General features: G+C 40.6%; 2 protein-coding genes across 4 annotated transcripts; one reads left to right on the top strand and one right to left on the bottom strand.

The window, feature by feature from the left end:
* Positions 1–1688: 1688 nt before the first annotated feature.
* Positions 1689–4250, top strand: LOC109992551 (transmembrane protein 179). Its single transcript, XM_020645224.3, has 4 exons — positions 1689–2089; positions 2470–2607; positions 2693–2771; positions 2869–4250. The coding sequence occupies exons 1-4, from the start codon at positions 1704–1706 to the stop codon at positions 3040–3042; spliced, it is 777 nt and encodes a 258-aa protein (XP_020500880.3). The 5' UTR covers positions 1689–1703; the 3' UTR covers positions 3043–4250.
* Positions 3927–19642, bottom strand: c18h14orf180 (chromosome 18 C14orf180 homolog). 3 transcript variants are annotated; one of them, XM_020645222.3, is made up of 10 exons: positions 19164–19642; positions 18370–18400; positions 15171–15257; positions 13619–13739; positions 11752–11782; positions 11528–11636; positions 7875–8038; positions 7607–7739; positions 7014–7040; positions 3927–5670 (listed from the first exon to the last, which is right to left on the bottom strand). In XM_020645222.3, the coding sequence occupies exons 1-10, from the start codon at positions 19314–19316 to the stop codon at positions 5465–5467; spliced, it is 1062 nt and encodes a 353-aa protein (XP_020500878.1). In that variant the 5' UTR covers positions 19317–19642; the 3' UTR covers positions 3927–5464. The 3 variants fall into 3 exon arrangements, with proteins under 3 accessions (XP_020500878.1, XP_020500877.1, XP_020500879.1); XM_020645221.3 differs by having other exon boundaries at positions 7607–7742; positions 19164–19641; XM_020645223.3 differs by lacking the exon at positions 7014–7040 and having other exon boundaries at positions 7607–7742; positions 19164–19637.
* Positions 19643–22224: the final 2582 nt, after the last annotated feature.

Raw genomic sequence — 22224 nt, 5'->3', positions numbered from 1 at the left:
GCAAGAACAGCAAACCAGCTCTGAAATTCAAAAAATAATATACTTCCACACCCAAGACCGCAAAAAAACAAACAATAACTCAACCTAATCTGGGAGCTGATAACATCATGGATGCCAGAGCGCTGTGGTGCAGCAAAATGACACATAAATCATGTGCAGGGCAGAGGATGCAAAACGCTGCAGTTTATACACTGGATACAAATAGCCGTCTAATATCTGGAGAGCACTCTTATGAATACTTGTCTTTGTGTTTCATGAGGTGTTTCCCAGGAAGCGGCTGCACAATTTATATTCTCTGACACAAAAATGCCTAAACAATATCCTTAAAAAAAATGGCTCAGTTTGGGGTTTAAATTTTGCCATCTGTTATTTTTTTTTCTCATCATACAGACACTTTGCAACATTATGCATCTGTGGGCCATAAATCAAATGCGGTGATCTCGCTTTACTAAGGGTCTGACTATGTGGGTGCCTCCCCCACTGGAGGGCACTGTGGGTGGCTTTGAGGTTCGATGGGGGCTGAGGAAGTCTGAAAGACACCTTGGCTGGCTCACCAGATGGGCTCAGTGAAGCATGTCAGATGGCTGTGACAGCTACCTGCCCTTCCTTAAGGACTGTCACCATGTATAAACAAACCATTACTCTCATTTGTGAATGCATGGCCTCATGCGTGTACAAAATGTGGATGTGTGTACAAGGGCATGATAGCTTTCAAATCACTGAATGAATGTATTCAAAGAGCTGTATCTACAGAATCCTGGTCCAAAGAAAACATTTTTCTTTTCAGTAGTTTAAATGTAGCCAAATTAACCCTTAAACTCCAGGCAGACAAGAGCATCAGAGTCAATGTTAGTATAGATATATAGAAATGTATTTTATAAGTGGAAATTTGAAAAACTTTCATATCATGTGCAGTACGGCTTTCTATATCATCTGCTATTATTTTCATCTAATGTAGAGTACAACATTTCAATCCTGGGCTATATACTGTTTATTATTATGATTATGGGAATTACACTAGGTATATACTAGGTTTTCAATGCTTGATTATGATGTGCAATATTACTTCTCCATATTGAGCTTCATCATGTTCATTTAAAAATAAAATTTGCAATGTTCCTTCACATCACTTTTTTTCATTTTCATGTAGTGTTATCGGTGTGGGTCACTACCTGACGCTTGCATAAACGCAGCTGGGTCTGTGTCTAAACTGGCAATATGAAGCCATTACTATGCTCATCTTACTCTGTTACATATCAGACTTCTATTTATACTTCATACCTTACAATACTATTTATTTTTTAAGTATTCCCCTTCTAATGGATGTTATCAACTACTCTTTTTGGTACTGTTATGTTTTAGCATTGTTCAAGTTTTATCATATCTTAGTAATAAAAAAAAAAGATTCCCAATTAAGCAAAAAATATAAGGATGGTTTTTCTTTGCTAAAATAAATGATGCATAGAGCAGCAAAAGAAAGGCCAAGATAAGCACATTCTTTAGTTGAATCACCAGTACTGTCAGTATGACGTTGAATTAACAAATGGCAAAGCTGCAGCCACATTAGGGGGGTAACATGTCATAATTAACACTTACACTGTTGGAAATGGTAACCCCAGTGAAGAGGAGAACCTCCACAGTGTGGATGGAGAGCCCTGAAGGCCTCAGCCTGCTCATTAATTTGCAGCAGAGCGTGTCGTCGGATGCTGCGCCTCCGCTCAGAGATGCCTCCACTGCGCAGGCGCAGTTTCTCCAGCAGGCAGCGAGCAAGAGAGGGAAACGGAAAAATGGCCCTCGATAATTTAATTTTCGCCCAGTGCATCCTTTATTTTTTAGCCTTCGTATTCGGTTTCATCGCCGTGGTGCCTCTGTCTGAAAACACAGAAGATTTCGGGGGGAAATGTCTGCTGTTCACTCGGGGCATCTGGCAAAATGAGAACATCACCGTGTCGAAGCAGCGCTTCGTCGTTGAGGAGTGGGGACCCGAGTCCTCCTGCAGCTTCATCACTTTTGTCGGGATAGCGTCCCTCATCCTGTCCGCAGTGCAGGCGTGGAGGCTGCTCTTCTTCCTGTGCAAAGGACACGACGAGTGAGTGACCCTTTACATCTGCACCATTAAATACCAACACCTCAATAAGCTTAGTATGGTTGGCTAAACCACCCAGGCTTCACTGCACAATGTAGCCTATATGTGATTTATCTTTGCATCCCCCACACCCTTTAACGCGCTCTGTTCAGGCAGAAACATGAAGTGTACATGTTAGGTTATAGGCTATTGCCTTTGAAGTTGAATGACAATAATGAGTGCGCAAAAACAGCAATTCACCGTCGTCCTCCGTGATATAATGGAGGAAACACACTTACAACTATACTGGCTCACATACACTGTGTCCAACCTGTTTCATTTTTGAGTCTAGACAAGAGCAACATTTCAGGTTGTTACTTATTCTGTGTCTGTTGTACCTGCAGCTCCATCTTCAACGCTTTCCTCAACCTGCTGATCAGCTCCTTGGTGGTGTTCATAGTCTTCCTGTCCAGCACAATCGTCAGTGTGGGGTTCAACATGTGGTGCGACTCCGTCACTGAGGGTGGGAGCATGCCAAGCAGGTGAGAAAGCAGCACAGAAACGATTTTTTTTTTTTACATAAAACAATTTAGTGGTTCTCCTAAATAACAGTCTATCTCTGTTTAGCTGTGAGGACCTGCAGGACACTGATCTAGAACTGGGACTGAACAACTCAGCTTTCTATGACCAGTTCGCTATAGCACAGGTGAGACTCTTTTTTAATTTTTTTTGATATCATCCAGACTGTTTAACAGAATCCCGACTGTCTGCTGTATTCACATGAATGACCCTTCACCCTGCAGTTTGGCCTGTGGGCGGCCTGGCTCACCTGGCTCGGGATCGCAGTCATGGCCTTCTTGAAGGTCTACCACAACTACAGACAAGAGGACCTGCTGGACAGCCTGATCCATGAGAAGGAGCTGCTGCTAGGTCGCTCCTCACGTCGCAACTCTGACCTCAAGACTGGCCTGATTTAGAAACAAGCTGAAGCACAAACCCACACCCAATCACTCACACTCAACCGTCCAGTCCTCTGCCTGCCGTGAGAAACACCAGTGTTTGCCTGTGTAGACAATCAGAATTGGCTTTTGCTTCCATTGATCATGGATTGATCAAACAGAGGGTTTAGCTTTGTTCTCTAAAGGTAATTGATTTCCCCTTATAAAATATATATCTTAATGGATGTTAATCCTTGAAGAAACCTGCTTAATTGAGATTATTTATTCCTCTTCCAAGGCATCGCTCATCTCTGAAAGTGTTTTACCCATTTAATGGAAGTTTTTCTTGACACTTGAATTTCATTTGAATTACGCAGTATTAGTGGTTCAGACTGAATGGTCGATGGATCATGTTGTCTTTGTGATACTCCTGCATGGACCTAATGCATGGCAAATTAATAAGGTGGTGGTTCTTAGATGTAAAAGGTTGTCCTTTTTGTTTTCTACACCGATAAATGCATAGGCTCCTCTCTTGTAGGATGCACTCTGCATCTTGATGAAGTCATAATTCCTTGCATGCTGCAGCAAAGCAAACACACTCAAGCCTTTGCAGTGTATTCACTTTTATCAGCACTTACAAAAGGTATTTTATTATAAAGACAAATTGTAGTTGAGAGCATTTATGTATGAGGCAGCAAGTCCAAAAATGCTTTTAGCAATCTTTGTGAGCTTGAAGACAAATTCCTATTTGTGCCATATAGCTACTCAGGCTTCTCCTGCACACTTTATAGGCTACAAACCAATATACTGTGTTACTGTGAATAGATGCACAAATGTACCTGCATGCATCTCTCTTCTGTTCCACACGCACAACACACACTCACTCACTATCCAAGATAACAGGAAGAAAGCAAGCCATGTGCTTGACTTTGATAGGCAACGACAGTTTTATTCAAAACAACTGAAATCATAAAACGGTAAGAACTAAGAAAACCCTCCATAAAGGCACTTCTTTCAAAGTGACCATAAATGTTTGGACAGCAGTGAGATGCAGCTTCTAAGCTAAATGTGCATATACACTGGGCATTGTTTTATTGCTAATGACAATTTAGTTTGACAGTACAGAGTCGACTGTGATTCTTTCTTCGATACAGGCGCTGTCAGCCTCATATTGCTTTGACATTTAAATGTGAAAACCATTGAGTTCCCTGAAACCTGTTACATAAAGAACAATGTTTTACTGGAAACTATGCGATGTGTGTTATTGCTCAAAATGAGAGGTCTGTGAGATGTGCATCACCGTGCCCTTCGACTCCTAGAATCCATTTGAGTGGTAGTTTGCTGTTTTCAATGTATCTGCTTCACTTGATAAAGGGACTCATATATTAATATACCATTTTTGATTTCTGTTTGGCCTCATATAAGCAGTAATGAATGACTACAAGTGAAAGCTTAATGAGCATTTGACATCACAATAAAAACCTGAATATTAGTCTCTTAAAATAGAAATATAAGCAGTAAAAAAAAGTTCAAAAAAATCTAAAGAATCTTAAGTTGGATATTGGCTTAGATGCAGATACACAGTATATAAGAATAAATAACATTTAGGACAAAGGTTATTACGTAGGATTCAAGCAGGTAAAAAGAGAAACACTGTCAAAAGTATAAGCATTCATTCACTTTGAGTATATTCCCTTTGATGATAAATAGAAAGAGAGAATTAATTACATTGTGCTGTAGGTTTCCTCCTCGGGGGAGCCAGTAATCAGCTGAAGACAGTCTTAAAAGAAAGAGGCGTTTGTTTTTTTAAAAATCTGTGAGTCATTCGACCTGGTGTTGCTGTGAAGTGAAGCAGCCCTGTATTTCCTTTCTCAAGGATCATCAAACAGTTTGCACATTTCTGAGTCCAACCCTCCCCTGCTTGAATGTGTGCTCTGCCAATCAAAGCTGGTTCCAAACATCTCTACATTCATGTATGTGCAATTTCAAGGCTGAATATTGTGATAGTCCTTAATACATTAAGCAGTATGTACACATTCAGTTCTGTGTCATCTCTGATATACATAACTGGAACAAAATAAATATTTGCATTCCATGGAAACATTCATTCACATTCAACAGTTTGTGACATGAACTGAAAAATTAAATGTTTTGTGGTGCTCAAGTGACAATATATGTGAGCATCAACATGTGCAATTTCATTACAACTTAAATAAGAAGTGGCATTCCCACCACCTTAGTACATATATACATACAAACATGGAAGCTACATATTTCCAGGATTAAACATTTCTCCCTTTTTTATCTGTCAAAGTAGTTTAACACCACCGACAGAGAACAGAGCCGAGACAAATGGCTGAGGTGTTTGCAGGCCTGGGCTCTTTCAAAGATAGGAAAAAAGAGGGGGTTAAAAAAAAAAACCCACAGGAGGCTCTATGTCTCCCCCTGTGGTCAGTCTCAGTCACTGCATGGTAAGCCATATCCAGCAGCCCCACAGCAGCTGTTTCATGTGCAGCAGGTAGACGGCCAAAGCGGCCTCCAGCTCCTCGCACACACGCTGAGGGCGCCGCCGACCTGTGCAGTACATGGCCACGCCCAGGAATGACATCAGCAGGAAGAGGCAGGTGAAGAGAGCGAGGTGGGGGCGAGAGGGCGTCGTGTCATAGGCTGCAAACAAACATCCAGTTTTTACACATCTTTGATTTGTAAATGAGCATTTGCATTTGAATTTGCACACAGGCCTCTTTGTTTTTCATCTTAAACCAAGAGCTCAAAAGGATTATTTCAAGGAGGATTACATAAACAGTGTCAAGTCAAACAAGTCGTGATTCTGTGTTTTTAAAATATTGCTTAAACGTGACAGTGGGGTGACAGTGACAAAAAGATTGAAGTGGCCATTTTCTGACAACAAACAAACGTAGGTTGGGAAAATGAAGTTATGTTAATCAGTGTTTCTGCTGTGCTCCAGGTGTTTTAAATTGTACAAACAAGAAGAATTACAAAACTTTAGCATTTCACTCCTTCTATTGACCACTAACTGGAAAGACTATTTTAGTAAAAATAATCAGGGGTCATCTTTTAAATTAAAGAACATGCAATGGTTTAATGAATACCATCAGACAAAAGCTAAAATTAGCATTCAAACCCCTTCAAAGCTAAAATTCACATTTGAAATCTTAATGAGGCATTTGGTTTTATTACAGGTTGAACAAATATATTAGCTTCTATCAGACAACAGCTAACATTAGCATTCAACCACTTTATAGCTAACATTTGTCTGTTTGATAGTGTAATGTGTGAATTCCTTGATCACGTTGATGTTGCTAGCTAAGGTGAATGTTCAATATGAACTTGCTAAACGCTAAAGTTAGCTGCTATAGCTTAGCTGACGTACAAAATGAGTCACAAGTTAGGCTCCACAGAAAAGCTGGAGGGAAATCTATCCATATTTCAAAGATAAAGTATTTGATAACTCATTAGCTACCATGAGACGTCAACAAATGTCAGCATCCAACGACTTCAACCACTTTCTATTTAAAAGGCTAACTTAAAGAGATTAGGAAAGGTTACAATTACAAGCTAAAAGTCACACTAGCTAGCTACAGAAATATCAGCATGGAATTGTTTATACATTTACGTTAGCTGTTATAACTTGGCTGTCAGTACCTTATAAGAAATCAAATGTGATCTTTTACCTTGAAATAGGGCCCAATGTCCCTCTAGATTTTCACCAGCGTTACATTTTCTTTTCTGTTGGTGGTCAATCAAGGAGGAGATAATGTCCATTTGTCAGAATTTCAACATTTATAAGCAGACTGGAATAGAGCAGTGTAACTTTAAAATCGCCTTTTGGGTGTTGGCGAATTTTCATATTTTATTGATTACAAACCTTAATTCCTGTTTACAGGCTTTTGCCACACATAGTAACATCTAACAAACTCTGTGGTTTAGTGTGGCTATCACATTCTCGTGCACATTCAAATTGTGTTGTTTTTTTCAGACAGACTTACCAACTAAACAGTCACAGTAAGGAATGTCTGTGAAGCCAACAGAGAGGAGGACAGTCAGTCAGCCTCTGTGATGTACAGCAGCTACAAACCAGCTGCTGTGCCCTTATGGACCCCACTATCTCTCTGGAACAGACTCCATGGAGCCTCATTTGCATGCATAATTAATTACCCAGAGTAAATCACTTGCTCTGTTCGGAAGTCTCTTGGCAATACTTTTTCTTTTAATAGTACAGAACCCCCAGAGGACAATGGTTTACGATGTAATATCAGAATGTTTTAATGCATTTTGTTGTTTCTCTATACTGCCAAGTGCTAGGAATACACTGGTGTAACATATGGGTTAAAGGCCTAAACAAAAAGTAGGATGTCACACATTTTGAGAAAAATTGTAAACATAGCCAAATAACTCACATTCCTACTGAATGCATTTATTTGTTTTGCTTCAGTGCACAAAGAGCAATCAAGCTGCAGAAGATGAGTGTTATATAAAGTCGCTGGAGCAGTCTGGTCAAGGAGTTAAAGCAGCAGAGGACAGCATGTTCTCTCTAGTTCTACAAACAGATCTGACCACCAGGCTCAACTTGTTTTCTCACCATGCACTGTGGTCTCTGGCTCCCTGAATCGAACTCTCCGTTCGCCTTTCCGTCGATGGTTGGGCTCTGTGTCGGAACCGTAGTTTGGACTTGGCCTCTTTAGGATGGAGGTGGGGACTCTGCCATTAGTTATCTGCTAAAAATACAAGTATATGGATATACTTTTAACGTTTAAAGCTCAAACAAACAGCTGGAAAGCAAAGATCTTCTACAAATGAACTGCTGATATAACACTGCTTAAGATGCCTTCAGGTGTTTTCCACTCCACCTTGGGCTTCGGCGTGTCCTCCTGTTGGTGGTGGCTGTCCTTTCTGTGGCGGACCTCTGAGTGTTTCTCCCGGTGGGAATGAGGAAGACTGTTGACGGTGTCTCTGATGGACTCTGCAGCAGCGAAGCGTTTGGACAGTGCAGACACACACTGACCCAGGGAGTCTAGAGAGAGAACCATGATCATGCATAAGTAGTGATCGAGTGCTGCTTCACACCGGTCCCTGTAGTCTGCTCTGAAGACAGCCTATGAGGTGAGGCTAAACACACAAAGTGAAACATGCAAATCAAGGTAAACAGAAGACTTTTCTGTTAACTCTATCAGTGCCGGGGAAGAAAACAGCTTAATAGGTCGAAGTAACAAACACTGACCGAAGGATTGTTATTCACATCATACTCAGATATGTTTCAATGTTTCCACTCAAAACTTTGCAATTCCAGGACCCTCATTTATCAACTGTGCGTACACATGGATGTGTACATAATGAGTGTGTATAACATTCCCTCGCATAATGTGGTATTTATCAACTTAAATATAAATATATAACCATGTTTAACCACAGAATCTAGTAGTAGAACATCAAAGCACGTATTCATCAATCACAAAATCCATGCGTGTTCCGATAATATAATTAATAACACTCAATTGGGCTGCTGGATAGCCTAGCTATTATGTCCCACTCCATGTACAGAGGCTATCGTCCCCATCGCAGCGGCCGTAGTTAGGAATCCATCCATGGCCCTTGTCTGCATGTCATCCCCCACTCTCTCCTCCCAACAGTTCCTGTCTCTCGTCAGCTGTCCTTTCTAATATAAGCAACAATTACCCAAACTAAATCTTTAAAAAAAACGTCCTCAATTTGTAATTGTGTCTAGTTTGAAACAGACATGTTGCCTAATTGGTTTCAAAACTCTAAAAAGACAGCTTTGAAAGGCATTTGAAATGTTGTGCCATGTTTAATTTGGCCTTATTTGAACAGGGAGTGTGTTTTAACAGAGCGTGCTGATCTGTTTTGTCCAGCTTGTTCTGTTGGGAGAGTGTCACAGCTTGATTATTAATCCCAGAGAGAGCTGTGTTGCTGATAATGCTGAAAGTGGGGATGTCATAAGATGAAAATTACAAGGTATATGCGATATGATGCTTTTTTTCTTTTGTTGCACTGAGCTAAATATCCAACCTCTTCTTCTTGATTTCTAAAAGTGTTTTCTCCTTTGACCCAACAGAATTTACAGCATGTGGCACCTCTGCTGCGAGATTTTGTAGTTGTTAGTACCGGTAACTGACCAAGTGAACAAACAAATAATTGATTTGGTTCGCTTAGTGCGAGAGTTACAAAACATTTTTGACTGTTTTTGATCAAACTCTTCCTACTTCCATTTCAGTTGCTAACTCCATGTCTCTGCTCTCTTTGTCATTATTCCGGGGGAGGTAGAAATATTCTCTTGGTTTTTAAAGGGTGTGTCGTTACCAAACCTGGTTTATTGGAGGCGTTCTGGATGCAAATGTGTCCAAACATGCACAAGCCATTTTTTTTTTGTACTTAAGCACATTGTTTATCTATTCATCAGACAGAATATAATACATTTTCTAAACACAGTTGACGAATGAGGGCCCGGTGCCTAAAGAAAAAGCTCAACAAATATTTGGATATGATAATCCCATATCTGGTCCTTCCCTCATTTGTATTGAATGAAATAATCCTATCACTCCTTTGAAAACTGTACAAGCTTTATTTATCAACTCTGGCTGATGAATTCGTCTGTGAGCTGACTAACCAGTGAGTCAATCAATTGATAAAGATCAATCCATCACTCGTATAGGTCATTTAGAACTTGAATTGCTAGTATTGAGAACAACTGATTGAAAGAGAGAGAGAGACAGACATGCAGGCAGGCAGATATCAATACTGTGCCCTTTGTGCTATAAACAGCAAGATAACCGTGTTTATTGGACATACTTGTGGCGCTCTATTAAACTGGCAGATCTTTTCTTTTACAATGGTTGGTTAGCCTCTTTTTTTAGCAGACTTGTTTTTGTGGATGTTCGGTAAGTATGCTCCTTAAAGAAGATTGAGGTCAGTGGAATAAAACAATCATTTTTATCTTCCGTTATAAAGAGGCCAAGAATACATCCAGCCATTAAGACTACACTCTCTCTTTGAGGGATGTAAAAATGTAAAAAATATATATAAAGAAATACACATAAATAGATCCTATTCTTCTTTTCTATTGAATGAAAAAATAATGGAACAAGCATGTGCAGAGACAGTTTCTTATATTTTAGGTAGAGGTTAATACAAAGAGGGGCTTTGAATTATTTTGTTTCATTGAGGAATGTGTTTTAAATTTTTTTTAAAGAGCTGAGAAGATCTTTGAGATTTTACTTTATCCCCATATATTTTACATGTAAGAAAATGAAAGTAATCCTTATTATTTTTTAAATAATCGTTCATTTTGTACACAGTTAATGTTTATATTATTGAATAGGATGATCACATCTAAAACCTGAGTTATTCTTAGATTTATACAAATTAAGAATTAAAGAATTAAAAAAAATAATAATTTATAGGAAATTCCTCAGTAGTTGCTCACAGTGTCCACATATCCTGCTTCACAACAGACGACGGATCAGATTCTCCAGTTCTACCTACGAATACACGTGAGGGGTTTGTTGGTTGACAGAGGGGGACTGACCCAGTTCACAGTGTTCAGTATCTAAGGGACACAAGCTGTAAACATTCAAACATGCCTCTGTTGATGAGAAAGAGGATTTCTCTGTGTACAATACAACACAGGGTTACACAAAGTGCACAGAGGCCCGTGTGTTTTCTGATCCACAAAACAAATCTACAACCGCCCTCTGACCCTGCACTGTTTAGACCATTCTACCAAACACTGAAGACATTCTGAGGTAACAACAGGGAATGCTGTAAATCTTTGTGCTTATACGCTGTACACTCCTGTCTCTATGTGCTGCACCACTGCCTCTGTGAGCTGACTCAACAGCAGAGCTGCTCTCTACATTTTGCTTTGAACACCACAGCAGTCTTTGCAAAAATGCAGACTTCAGAATCAGGCAGAGTGTTGTTCCCTCATAATGCAAGCCAAGCATACAAACTGTACTACACAAGCGTGCCCTCAAACTGTCACAAGGATACTTCTCTCTCTAGCTCTGTTTTAAAAAACTCTTGTGTCCAACAGACGGCAAGTGTTTATTCATTTAACATCTTCATTGGGTGACAAAGCTGAGTGAACTTCTTTAAACCACATCTGTGAGCTCTTTAAAGAAGAAAGCTACAACAGTAGACTGAATGCTCATAGTCTTAAAATGATATCATATTGTAGTGTAGATGAAAAAATAGACCTGAAATGATACATTTCATTTGGATGGAATGTTGTGGGAACTTTGGGTTGGTTGGAAGATAAACTGTAAATATTTGAATTTTCATGGCAGTCGTATTATTCTTGGTTTTTAAATACAGATTTATTTTACTCAGCTTCATGTCATTGGATGTTAAACATCTTGAATATTTGAGTAAATTAAAAAACTACTATGACAGAGGTGTGCGCCACATATTGTTCAACTGTATATTAATGTGGATAACATTAGTCCCTGTGTCGTTTGATCTTTCAGGATTCCAGCTGAGCGGTTACCTGAATATTCAGTCTTGCCGATCTCAGCATAGACTGTGGCCATAAGCTCCAGGCTCCTGGCTGTAATGGGGTGGTCATTCCCAAAGGCCCTCTGGTGGATTTTTGTAGCCTGAAAGATTAATAAACAGGCAGAAGGGGGTATGAAGTTGACTCCAGAGTGCCATAAAATGTTTAATTTGTTCATAAATCTAGAGTGGAAGCAGAGAATGATAACATGTACGTACCTTGCCGCTGTATTCCAGAGCAAGATGAGGTCTAAGAGAAAAAGAAAACAATGTCAAATGACAACACTGCTCTGCTTTCATTCATCAAACACTTCGATCCTGCTGGAAACAAAAGCACGGTCTCTTCAAAATGCATGACTATCTGAAAAAATCTCTCAATGCATTCTTCCATTCAAACGCAAAGATGTTTCTGCCGACAACAAACAACGCTTGATCTCAATTGAATGTTTTGACCCAATGCTTCACTGTCAGGCGAGCGTATCCGTTTCAGTGTTTGGAACACAGCAGCATGAGAATTTTAAACATGCACATGCTGTGATTAGACACTGGAGGAAGTGGAAACCTTCTTTTCCTGCCAGCACTCACGGCCCCTTTCTATTCCACAGGGGTGAGTTACAGCGGGTATGGTGCTCTCAGGTTGGTTTACTGACTTGTGCCCTTTTCTGCAGCTCTTCTGTTTGGTGCTAAGCTAGGTGAACGTGATGAGGTATATCAGGGATCTGCCAGCTGTTCCACTCATATCTGCCCCGGAAAGTCAAGCCAAGGGCGGTCGTCACCCTCGCACCCTCACGTGTGTCTATAGATGTAGAGCGAGCTCTGTTTACGGCGACAGATGTTCAAAAGCCACACTTCAATTAGTAATGGACAGGTGTCAGTTTGCGCTGCTTTAAGGGGACATCTGATAGGCAAAGACAGAAAAGTCCTTCACCTACCCAAAGTACTTCCTATGACGTCACTTAAGAAGCAGGAAGTATTACAACTTTCTGTCATTAAGGAAGGAAAACAGAGCTAAGGTTAATGGTGGAAGTCTTTAACAACAGATCAAAGAGCAGAGTCCTATTCGTGCGTAAGCCACAAACACAGAGGTCCAGTCACGCACCATCAGAAACATCTTATCTAAACTGAACTGTAGTCTCTGCGCATTAATGAAGCACCTCAGCCAAACAAACCTTCTGCCCCCCTGTCACCCTCCCTGGCAATCAGGTTAAATGGCCCAATCCCAACAATGACAACAGAGGCACAGAAAATGGGTGCATGCTGTGGCCTAACAAAGTGCCCCTGCAACAGGAGACAGCAGCTCCAGTTAAAGTGTTCCTCCTGTGACATTCAAGGAGAGTGCAGTATCTCTTTTCTCCACATCTTACAAGGAAATTCAACGCTAGCTAAAAACACACACAGAGTTGGAGTTTATTTAGATCAGAACATGTCAACTCCACACAGGTATTAACGAGCATGTGGATTTGATCAGGACAGAATATTTATAATATGACCTATTTCCATAACATTTATGAATCAAATTCAGTATTTGTTTGGTTTTGAAAGAAAATTCTAATTTTTCACATCTAGTGAAAAAACTTATTAAATTATTTCATATAACACATGACTATGAAAGTGTGATAAACTCCAGAGAGAAGGGTTTTCAAATTTCAAACATTTTTACAGGTTATAAGAAATGTTTAATTTTAGACATTTGGATGAAACTATTCATCATAATTAAAACAGTTTCATGTTAGAAACTAAGCTTTATAAACAAATGAGCCTCTTATTGCTTTAAGCTCCTGCTTCTGTAATAAAACAAAAAAAAAGAAACAATTTGTTTTTAGTTTGTAACAACTGAATCAGCTCCATTTTCACTTCAGTTCAAGTGTTGAAGAGTCAAAAACAACATACTTATATACTGTATAGCTATATAACCAAAGAGTATTTTAACTGTTAATGAAACAGGTGAATTACAGCACTAAAAGTGACGTTATGAAACTGTAAATCTAGTCCTGATGAGTCCTCTGAGCCCTTTCATTCATAGAACATGTTACACCCCATTAATCACACAACCACAGAATCGAAAACAGCACACAGTTTTACCTACTGTTTGCTCATGATGCACAGCTGGGCCAGCCGCTCGAGGTGCTGCGCCTGTGAGGCCTGCTCTGAAAGCTCCTCTGGGGTAGTCCATCCTGCGGAGCCCAGCGTGGCCTCCTCCTGAGGCCCTGTTACACAAACACAGGGCATTGAATCACAGTCAGCGATCAATCTTTACTCCTACTTGTCTATTTGTCTCCCTCTGCTCACTGTCCTTGGCTATCTTAGGAGTTTTAAAAAAAAAAGCCCTAAATTTATGTGTTTCTGGCCATCAGCCTGACCAGCCCTGCTGCACTTTAAGCCCGATCAGAAGAGCGGAGCCAACTGAGGACTGGAGACACGACAGCAGAGATAAGGCAGGAGAGAGAGGACAGAGTCAAACAACACTCACCACGCCCACTGGAACAGTGAGGCACACACGCTGACAAACATACAGTGTGTACTGTACTGTTCACACACACACAGACGCACAAACATGACACGTACAAGAGTGGAGGGGAAATTAGATTATCTTGTAATCTTTACAACAGGCAATGCTTATAAATCATTGCAACAGGTGTTTCCATTACAGAAAACAAAATGACAGTCATGCTTGTGTCTGTGGGAGAATACAGAGAAGGGAAGATTGGAAAAAGAAGCTTGGGAGAGAAGTAAGCTGCTACTTTGTGCCAGCTTTGCCTCTTGAGAAGCCCAGCATTCAATCAGCCTGAGTGCTGAATCAGGGGCTTCAGTATTCTGTAGCTACACAAAGCTCCTAATGAGCCAAGTGTGGCCATTTGTCTTCCACTTGGTCTGTCCCCCGTCTCCTGCACTGTGCCCAGCATGCCACACTGCGCTGCTGCCTCAGCAGCAGACAGAGAGGAAGAAGCAGACGTCTGGAGCGGCAGCAGATGATGAATGAACCGCCTCACTGTGAACGTTCGCTTAAAGCTCCACCAGGTTTATCCAACACAAATATGAAATATGACTTCATTCCATACAGGCTTCATGAGTAAAAAGACTGTTTTAAGGTTGTAACAGAAACATATTGTGAGCTAACCTACACACTATATGCAGCTTATTATGTAGATTCAGGTCACACTCAAGCCAATTTGGAGAGCTGCCTACTACAAACACCATCTGCCAAACACTGAACAGCTTTAGTGTATCTGGTGTTTTATTAACAGCCTCCAAATTAAACAACAAATTCAATTAACCTTCCCTTTCCTCCCATCCACCAATGGGATGAGTATTTGCTAATAATACCCAACTTGTTCCTGTACATTTTTCCTGAAGGTTTTTTTTAAAGAGCTAGTTGTTGAATTCCAGAAAAAAAGTCCCTGAAGGAAATGTGTTTTTGAGTCATATCCACAGGATTTTACCTGCTCACAAATTCAACAGTTTACAACTTCTGATTTGACTAAAAGGCTGTATGTTACACTAGCATAACAACAAGACAATTACAAGGGCATCTTTAAAAAACATCAAAGTCAACATCTTAACCAAGGCTTCATACTTTAAAAACAGTACATGTTATTATGAGCGCTTACAGTATCTTTCCTAGTATCAGGAGTACTTGCCTGAGCTCCCCTGAAGAGCGGTGAGCTCGATCAGTGCCACCTCGTAGAACATTTTCTCAGCCTGGATGAACTGGAGAGCCTTCCCATCTGTTTATATGGGTGAAGGATCAGTCTCAGGTTTCAGCAGGATTAGTCAGTTGTTGAAGTTATAAACAGTCTCTCTGCGCAGCTCTTTTTTTATTTATTTTATCATTCACTTCTCCTGGCATGACCCATTCAGGCAAACAGAACCAGTATAATCCAAAGCAAAGTGCTGATCTTGAGGACTGGATTCAAAAGGGTACAGATTTATGTTCTGAGAAGTTTTGTTACTTCTAGTTGTATGATGTTGAGTATTAAACCTCACTGTGTTTTTTAATGCAGGGTTTGTTTTTCAGTGTTGTACAGAGATCTTTTGAAGAGTTTGAATGGCAGCTTTGATTTCAGGACGAGTCTATAAAAAGCAAACTAAAAATAGATCCTTTTCACTTTGTCAAAAGCATTCGGCCAGCTAAGAGTCTGTCCTACTGTTAAATGACACCTTTGATGCTTGTCAGGTGAATTTAAAGACCAATGAGATGGAGAATGCTTAAAATAAACACAGCCCCGCTGCTCTGACCGTCCCACTTAACATCAGGTCTCTCATGTGGAAAAACACATGAAGTCCAATCTATCTTCCAAATTTGCTCGAATATATTCTTTATAAAAATGTATATTATAAGTGGACAGGTGGACATTTGGCTACTAAAACTATAAAGCTTTGATCTTAAAGACAGCTGGCTTCCTTTATGTTTATGACCAGGAGGATAATAAGGCACAATGGCGTCATAATCAAACAGAGAGGACAATTTTTAAAACCAAAGATGAAGAATTCAATGTTTCCATCTGATGATTACTAAAACATACCAACTTTAGGCATGGTGAGGAGCTATAGGTGGGTGTACATCTGAATAGTTTAAAGTACAACACGGTAAACGATGACATGACAACATGTAAGGAAGGAGAGACTGAGTTGAATCATCTGGGAGGGTGGATTATTAAGGGAACAGCCATCACCAAAGGTCACAGCACAACGTCTCCCGGCTATTTTTAGCCTGGCTGGACAACAACAATGCCACAACAGGAACCTCACACTATTCTCTCCGAGGAAAGTGTAGCCATCTACACACAAACACACACACATGAACAGACACACAGACTCAGACAAACTGGTAATTGGACTGCACTCCAAAGCACGACAAGAACTTGCATTAACAGTCGCGCCATCAAAGGGAAACCAGATCACACGTGCCACATAACTCTGCTTCTAAAATAACTTCAGGAAGATTTCTTCTATAATCAGAGGTCATGTGATCACTGGCTAATTCTGACAGTACTATATTGATTAGCATTTGCTTTAAAGCTCCCGCCGGCTCTTTCTGTACCGTATATTGACTCTAAAATGTAAGTACAGGATCTGCCCAGATCTTAATCTGACATTCCTTTATTTGAGTTCAAAGTCAAAATGTCTGTGTCCACATACTTTCCAAGAGCAACAAATCAGTAAACTCTCAGCAGCCAAAAGAGCTTTTGGCTGTGAACCAGAGGTCACTTGTAGATACTGCCAGCTCTGATAACAATACATCAAGCCTTAATTGGTCATGGCACTGCCACTATCACTATCAACTGCATCAATTACAGTATATTTCCTGGAGTGAAGCCAGGGCAGCAGCACAAAATCAAGACACTTTCAACATGTTCATTCAGCTGGGTTTCCTACAGATATTGAGGGGTTTGTCGACTCTGAGGAATACAAACTCTTCTGTAGTAAAAGAAATATATTGTAAAACTCAGAGGTTCCCACATCCTCTCCCAGTTTGAGCACACTGACCCTTCACCCCCCTTCCTGGAGGATGTCAAAGAGCAGAAAAATAACATCTTTAGCTTTGCAGTGCTCTTGAGAACTACTTAAATACAATGACCAATGTAAGCAACTCTGGGATTTCATGGGAACAAATTCATATAATTCATATTATTATCAAAGCAAATAGTTTCAGCTTTTACTGGGCCTGCATGGAACGAGGAAAACTTCAGATGTGCAATAACATTGTTCAATACTGCAATAACGATATGAAGTGCAATAAATCAATGAGTGCATATTAACTATGACTCGATGCTTTTATGGGAATCTGATGTTCTTCCTGTTTTAACATGATTCCTGTGTTTGCAATATGTCCTCCTGAATCCAGAATAAATGCAAAAATAATTTAATCTGGGCAAAAACTGGTGCAAATATATGTCAGGGTAGCTGATTGCTAACATTAGCTTCATGTGAGTGTATCAAAATGGTCTGAAAGCATAGACATTATACCCTGGCATCTGTCTACATGGGTATAATGTAAACATGGTGAGTGAGCAAATATGGCTTGTTTATATAAAATAATTTATCTTATTTATTGTGATTAATTTAGACTATTGTGATGTGTTCATTGGGAATGCTCATACTGTCATCATGCTCAAATTGCAATTATTACACAGCCCTAATTCTTACATTATGTCATTGTTAAAGTCATAACAGAGATGAATATTTTGACTGGTTCCTTTCTGGAAGACAAAATAAAGTGGCTGTCATGGAAGATGACCCTACTGCGTCTATTTACAAACTGAAGATCAGCAAATGTACCTTTTTTTTTTTTGCCAGATAGGAGCAGAGCGTTGCTGAAGTGGAGAACCTGAGCTTGCAACTCCAGTGTTGGAGTGTCTCAGTGACAAGACGAGGAGCCATAGAGGTAATATATCCTGAAATGCAACACCTCTCTATTATCTCTGTGTCCTATGGTGATATATTTTAAAGAAGTGGTGAAGTGTCGATGAACAGTTTAGTCGGTGCAGATACAGGTTAATTAGTGCTCTTCCACTCTGTTGTGCAGAGATAAGAGCCTACAAATCCTCTTAAGAGACTGACACGCAGCCTGAGCTTCACACAATGCATGATGGGTTCAGGGACAGGTATGTTATTATGAACTCACCAAAAGACATCCCCTTCTACAGTGCTTTCTATAATGGGTCTACAGTCTCCATTGTGCTGGAAATTGCATCGCCTTCCACCCGATCTTTAAGATGTTCACCTCACAGAAATAGAATGCAAGCTTATTTCTCAACCTGCTTGTTTACACTCAGTTGGATGCTGAAAAGTGTCAGGAGGAGAGCGTGACTTTTCTCCAGATTTGGTAAAGGATACAATTCTTTTCAGTGATGAAGAGCTCTGCGATCTGTAAAGTGAAGAAAAACAACCAAGACACATGGTCAAGTGTTAAATTATTCATAACCATCATGGTTCCCGGCTGTGTGTATGCATGATGTCATGCGCTGTCAAAACAAGAAACTTCTGCTCTGCAGTCTCGCAGCACCATTAGGCCTGGTCAGCATCATACCATGAGTTCCAAAGTTTGGAGTAAGAGCTATGTTTTGACATTACTAACTACTAAACAGAATCAAACTGAAGCCTTGCCTTTGTAGCAGAGCCTTATAAACTACCCTAGTGTAATCTGCTAAGTCTCTGGTGGGGCTACAAAGTGTCATAACATAATACCTGTGACCTCAAAAAAAGCAAAACATAGTCCACACACAATGGGAGGGATGTAAATCACATCCTCCAGTATTTTTAGCTATATGATCGGTCTATTAACACTGTTAGTGTACAACAGTGTTGCTTCCAATGTCTCATTTAGCAGCGTGCCCATGTGTTAGCCCTGCTGAAATGGTCTTACAGTGTCAACACAGTGAAAACATGATGGAGTGTGCTCTTAGAGCTGACATTGGTGTTGCTGATATCAAGGTTGAACTAGTCCTGTGTGCCGTTCTAACATTTAATTTATGATCCTCTAAAAAGAAGTGGTGTAAATGTGTATATAAAGCTGTGTAAATACACATTAAAGCAGATTTGTGGACGCATGTGTGTGTGTGTAAGACAAAGAAAAGGAGAGAGAAACACGTTCTGAGAGACTGTGTGTCTGTTTCTGGCATCCGGCTCACCTGGTGGAGACAGTTGGGCAGAGAGTTGAAGCTCTGCACATGGGTTAGTCCCAACAGGCAGCTGAGGAAGCAGTGGAGGGCGGCCTGGTACTCCCCCTGCTGCTGGAGCTGCTGTCCCAGCTCAAACAGGCCCTCCCTCCCTCCGTTCAGCATCCCCAGTCCCAGTCCGAGCCAGTACTGCCTCCCATCAGAGCTCCACTGGCTGAGGACGGACACTCCTCTCCTCGCCACTCCGCTGAAGCACCACAGGTAGAAAAAGGAAGCAGGCACACACAGAGGGAAAAAGATGTAAAGATAAAACGCCGCGGCTCACATGAACACTGCAGATGAAAGTGCCGGAGGGAGGAGCGAGCTGGAGCTGCTTCCTCTCAGTCTCGTCTGGGAACAGTAAGTCAAGGACAGGTGGTAAAGGAGCAGGCTGAGGGAGCTCCGGCAGCTCACACAGAAAAGATCCATTCCCCCCTCCCTCCTCCTAGGCTGCACCAGGAAAGGAGGACAGAGGAAGTAGGAGAGTACTTGCTGTTTGAGTGGCAGAGCAGTCGACCAATCCCTGCTCTGCACATGTAGAGAAGCTCCGCCAGACTGTGTGTTTAGCACACTGGGTCCCTCTCGAATCCTTAAAATTAGAGAATGTAATGTTTTAGGTCTTCATTGAGTAAACCCATATATAGGATGCACATGTATTATGTCATTTACTATGAGACCTACATTTCATTCAGTATTTTTCCACATTACTGTCTGCACTAGCACATTCAAAGAGCTGTGCATTATGTATTTCTTAAGAGAGTGAGATTCATTTTAGTTTTACTGCCCTACTTATGATTGAAATGAATTATGGATTAGAGTTATGCACAACAAACACATTAAAATAAATACTGTGCGAGCATTTTTTAACAATACCGAAGAAATAACAAGCGTGTGTAAATTTTTTAAAGTGAAACAGATAGCGGGTGCAAACACAGGGTCATTATGAAGAGCCTCTTTACTGTATGAAAGAGAGGAAGCACTCCTGCCTATGCAAACAAGGATAACAAATATTTATTCACAAGGAATGCCTCCTCTGGATGTTTGCTCACTTCCCTTTACACCCGGCTAATCAACATTAATGTGTGGTCGATCTGCGCTCGGAGGGAGAGAGAGGGAGAAGAAGAAGAAGAAGAGACAGGACCTCAGCATTCGATCCAAAGATGATCAAGAGGATCCTGAATGGTCCTGACTTTTGAAGCGGCACTCTTCTCCTCGCTCCTTTTGGACACAAGACAAGCGTGGTAGCTGGAGGGTATGAATGGGGTAACACAAAGCTAATGGGCAGAGTCAGTGTCGCTAAGTTTCTCATGCACCCAGCTGAGCAAGATGGAATTTAAATGGTTGTGGATGCAAGTGGGCACAGGATCAAAAAGCATTAAACTTGCACGAGCAGGTTACTGTAAACTCAGGGAACTATGAGCAGCCCTCTTTTTGGACTAAGAGTATAAGGAGCAGACATGGAACTTGATTATGCTGATATGAGGGCTTTCACCTCCACAGATACACAGAAAGGTAACTGTGCTCACTTTACCATGGTGTCAAGACTGTTGAGTAAGGATGCAGTGAGAACTCTGGCAAAGCTGCTGATGTGATTGAGCTGGAGAGGGCCACAGGCTTGACTCTCAGTGTTGCAGTCCTAATTGAAAAAGAGTGGGATCCTCGTCTCCTCATTACAGGCCAGTCGAGCTGAACAGACACACATCAGCTGAGAGGAGGCGGCTTGTTGTCTCCATGTTAACAACATTTGACAACTACCATGCAACATGAATCCCACCCAAACAGAAGCGTAACCATTTCAATATGTGTTTATCACACGAGGAGGCAAAATGTGGCAGTGAAGCGATATGCATTTAAGGAATCATCCTGATGGTTATGTTAAGGAGGTCATAGAAAAATATCTGTCACTATGAGTCATTTGCAAACAGCTATTTTCAGCTCATTCTATACTGTCTTTTAATACTGTTATGAAAATCCTAAAAATATGCACTGAATGTAAAACCCCAAGGTGGAAGGACTTCATATAACTCCAACAATCGTTCATATTCCCTTCTCCCTCATGAACAGAACATTACAGGTTCATTACATAGTTACATCTTTAAAAAAAAAAAGCAGGGTGGGCATGTGTAAGAAAACATGTATAAAATATAAATGTATAAAATGTTGACAGTGAAAGCGAAGTTCTCATTGGTATGTAAATGTTAAATGGAGGTGAGCTTGTATAATGCTTTTCTAGTCTGCTGACTACACAAAGTGCTTTTACACCGCAGGGCACACCTACCCACTCACACACTGATGGCAGAGGCTGCTATGTAAAGTGAACATTAGAAGTAACTAATCCCATTCATACACCTTCCCGACCAAGCAGCAGGAGCAACTTGGTGTTTAGTGTCTTGCCCAAGGACACATCGGACATGTTGCTGCAGGAGCTGGGGATTGAACCCCCCGACCTTCCGGTTGAAACAACTGATTCTACCGACTGAGCCACAGCCACCCCCCTTTTTTTCTTCATTTTTAGACAGAAAACCTGCAGAAAAAAATACTCAAATTTCATAAAGTCCAAGTGATAGCCACTGGGCACAAATGAAATTGGACAATGAAATGTACAATTCTTTACAGGTTAAATGTAGTCCATCTATTCTGACAAGCAAGAAGTCTGCACTGGGTAGTTTTCCTTTTAAGCTGACACATGTTGAAGAGTACAAACAGCTGAAACAGTGTACGCACAGTGTATGTCAATCGTGTACTTGTAGGTGTGGTGAATAATCACATGTATGTGTATACTGTATGTGTGTAAAAGGATTATTCTAGATTTTCAGTGACTTTACTGACTCCAAGATTTCTTTCAGGACTGGGAGGTGACACACTGAGGCATGCATATAAAATACAGGAAAAATACATGATGTTAAAATATTCATGGTGCATATTTTACAATGTTGCCTTTTCTAAATAAAAATAAAGTTAAAAACTGTTTCATGCTGCTGGAATACATGAGCTGGCATAGTGACACAGACATTGACTGAACTTCACTATTCTA

This window comes from Labrus bergylta, chromosome 18, assembly GCF_963930695.1.
Source record: "Labrus bergylta chromosome 18, fLabBer1.1, whole genome shotgun sequence".
NCBI lineage: Eukaryota > Metazoa > Chordata > Actinopteri > Labriformes > Labridae > Labrus > Labrus bergylta.
The sequence above is the reverse complement of the archived record's forward strand: the minus strand, read 5'-3'. Positions and strand labels throughout refer to the sequence as shown.

Bases quoted from the DNA above. Each gene is read 5' to 3' on its own strand.
- LOC109992551 (XM_020645224.3), top strand. From the start codon at position 1,704: ATGCTGCGCCTCCGCTCAGAGATGCCTCCACTGCGCAGGCGCAGTTTC. The intron at 2,090-2,469 runs GTGAGTGACCCT...TTGTACCTGCAG, and splicing joins CTGTGCAAAGGACACGACGA to CTCCATCTTCAACGCTTTCC. The intron at 2,608-2,692 runs GTGAGAAAGCAG...ATCTCTGTTTAG, and splicing joins GGTGGGAGCATGCCAAGCAG to CTGTGAGGACCTGCAGGACA.
- c18h14orf180 (XM_020645221.3), bottom strand. From the start codon at position 19,316: ATGCTGAACGGAGGGAGGGAGGGCCTGTTTGAGCTGGGACAGCAGCTC. The intron at 18,401-19,163 runs GTGAGCCGGATG...TTCACTTTACAG, and splicing joins TGCCCAACTGTCTCCACCAG to ATCGCAGAGCTCTTCATCAC. The intron at 13,740-15,170 runs GCAAGTACTCCT...TTTGTGTAACAG, and splicing joins CGCTCTTCAGGGGAGCTCAG to GGCCTCAGGAGGAGGCCACG.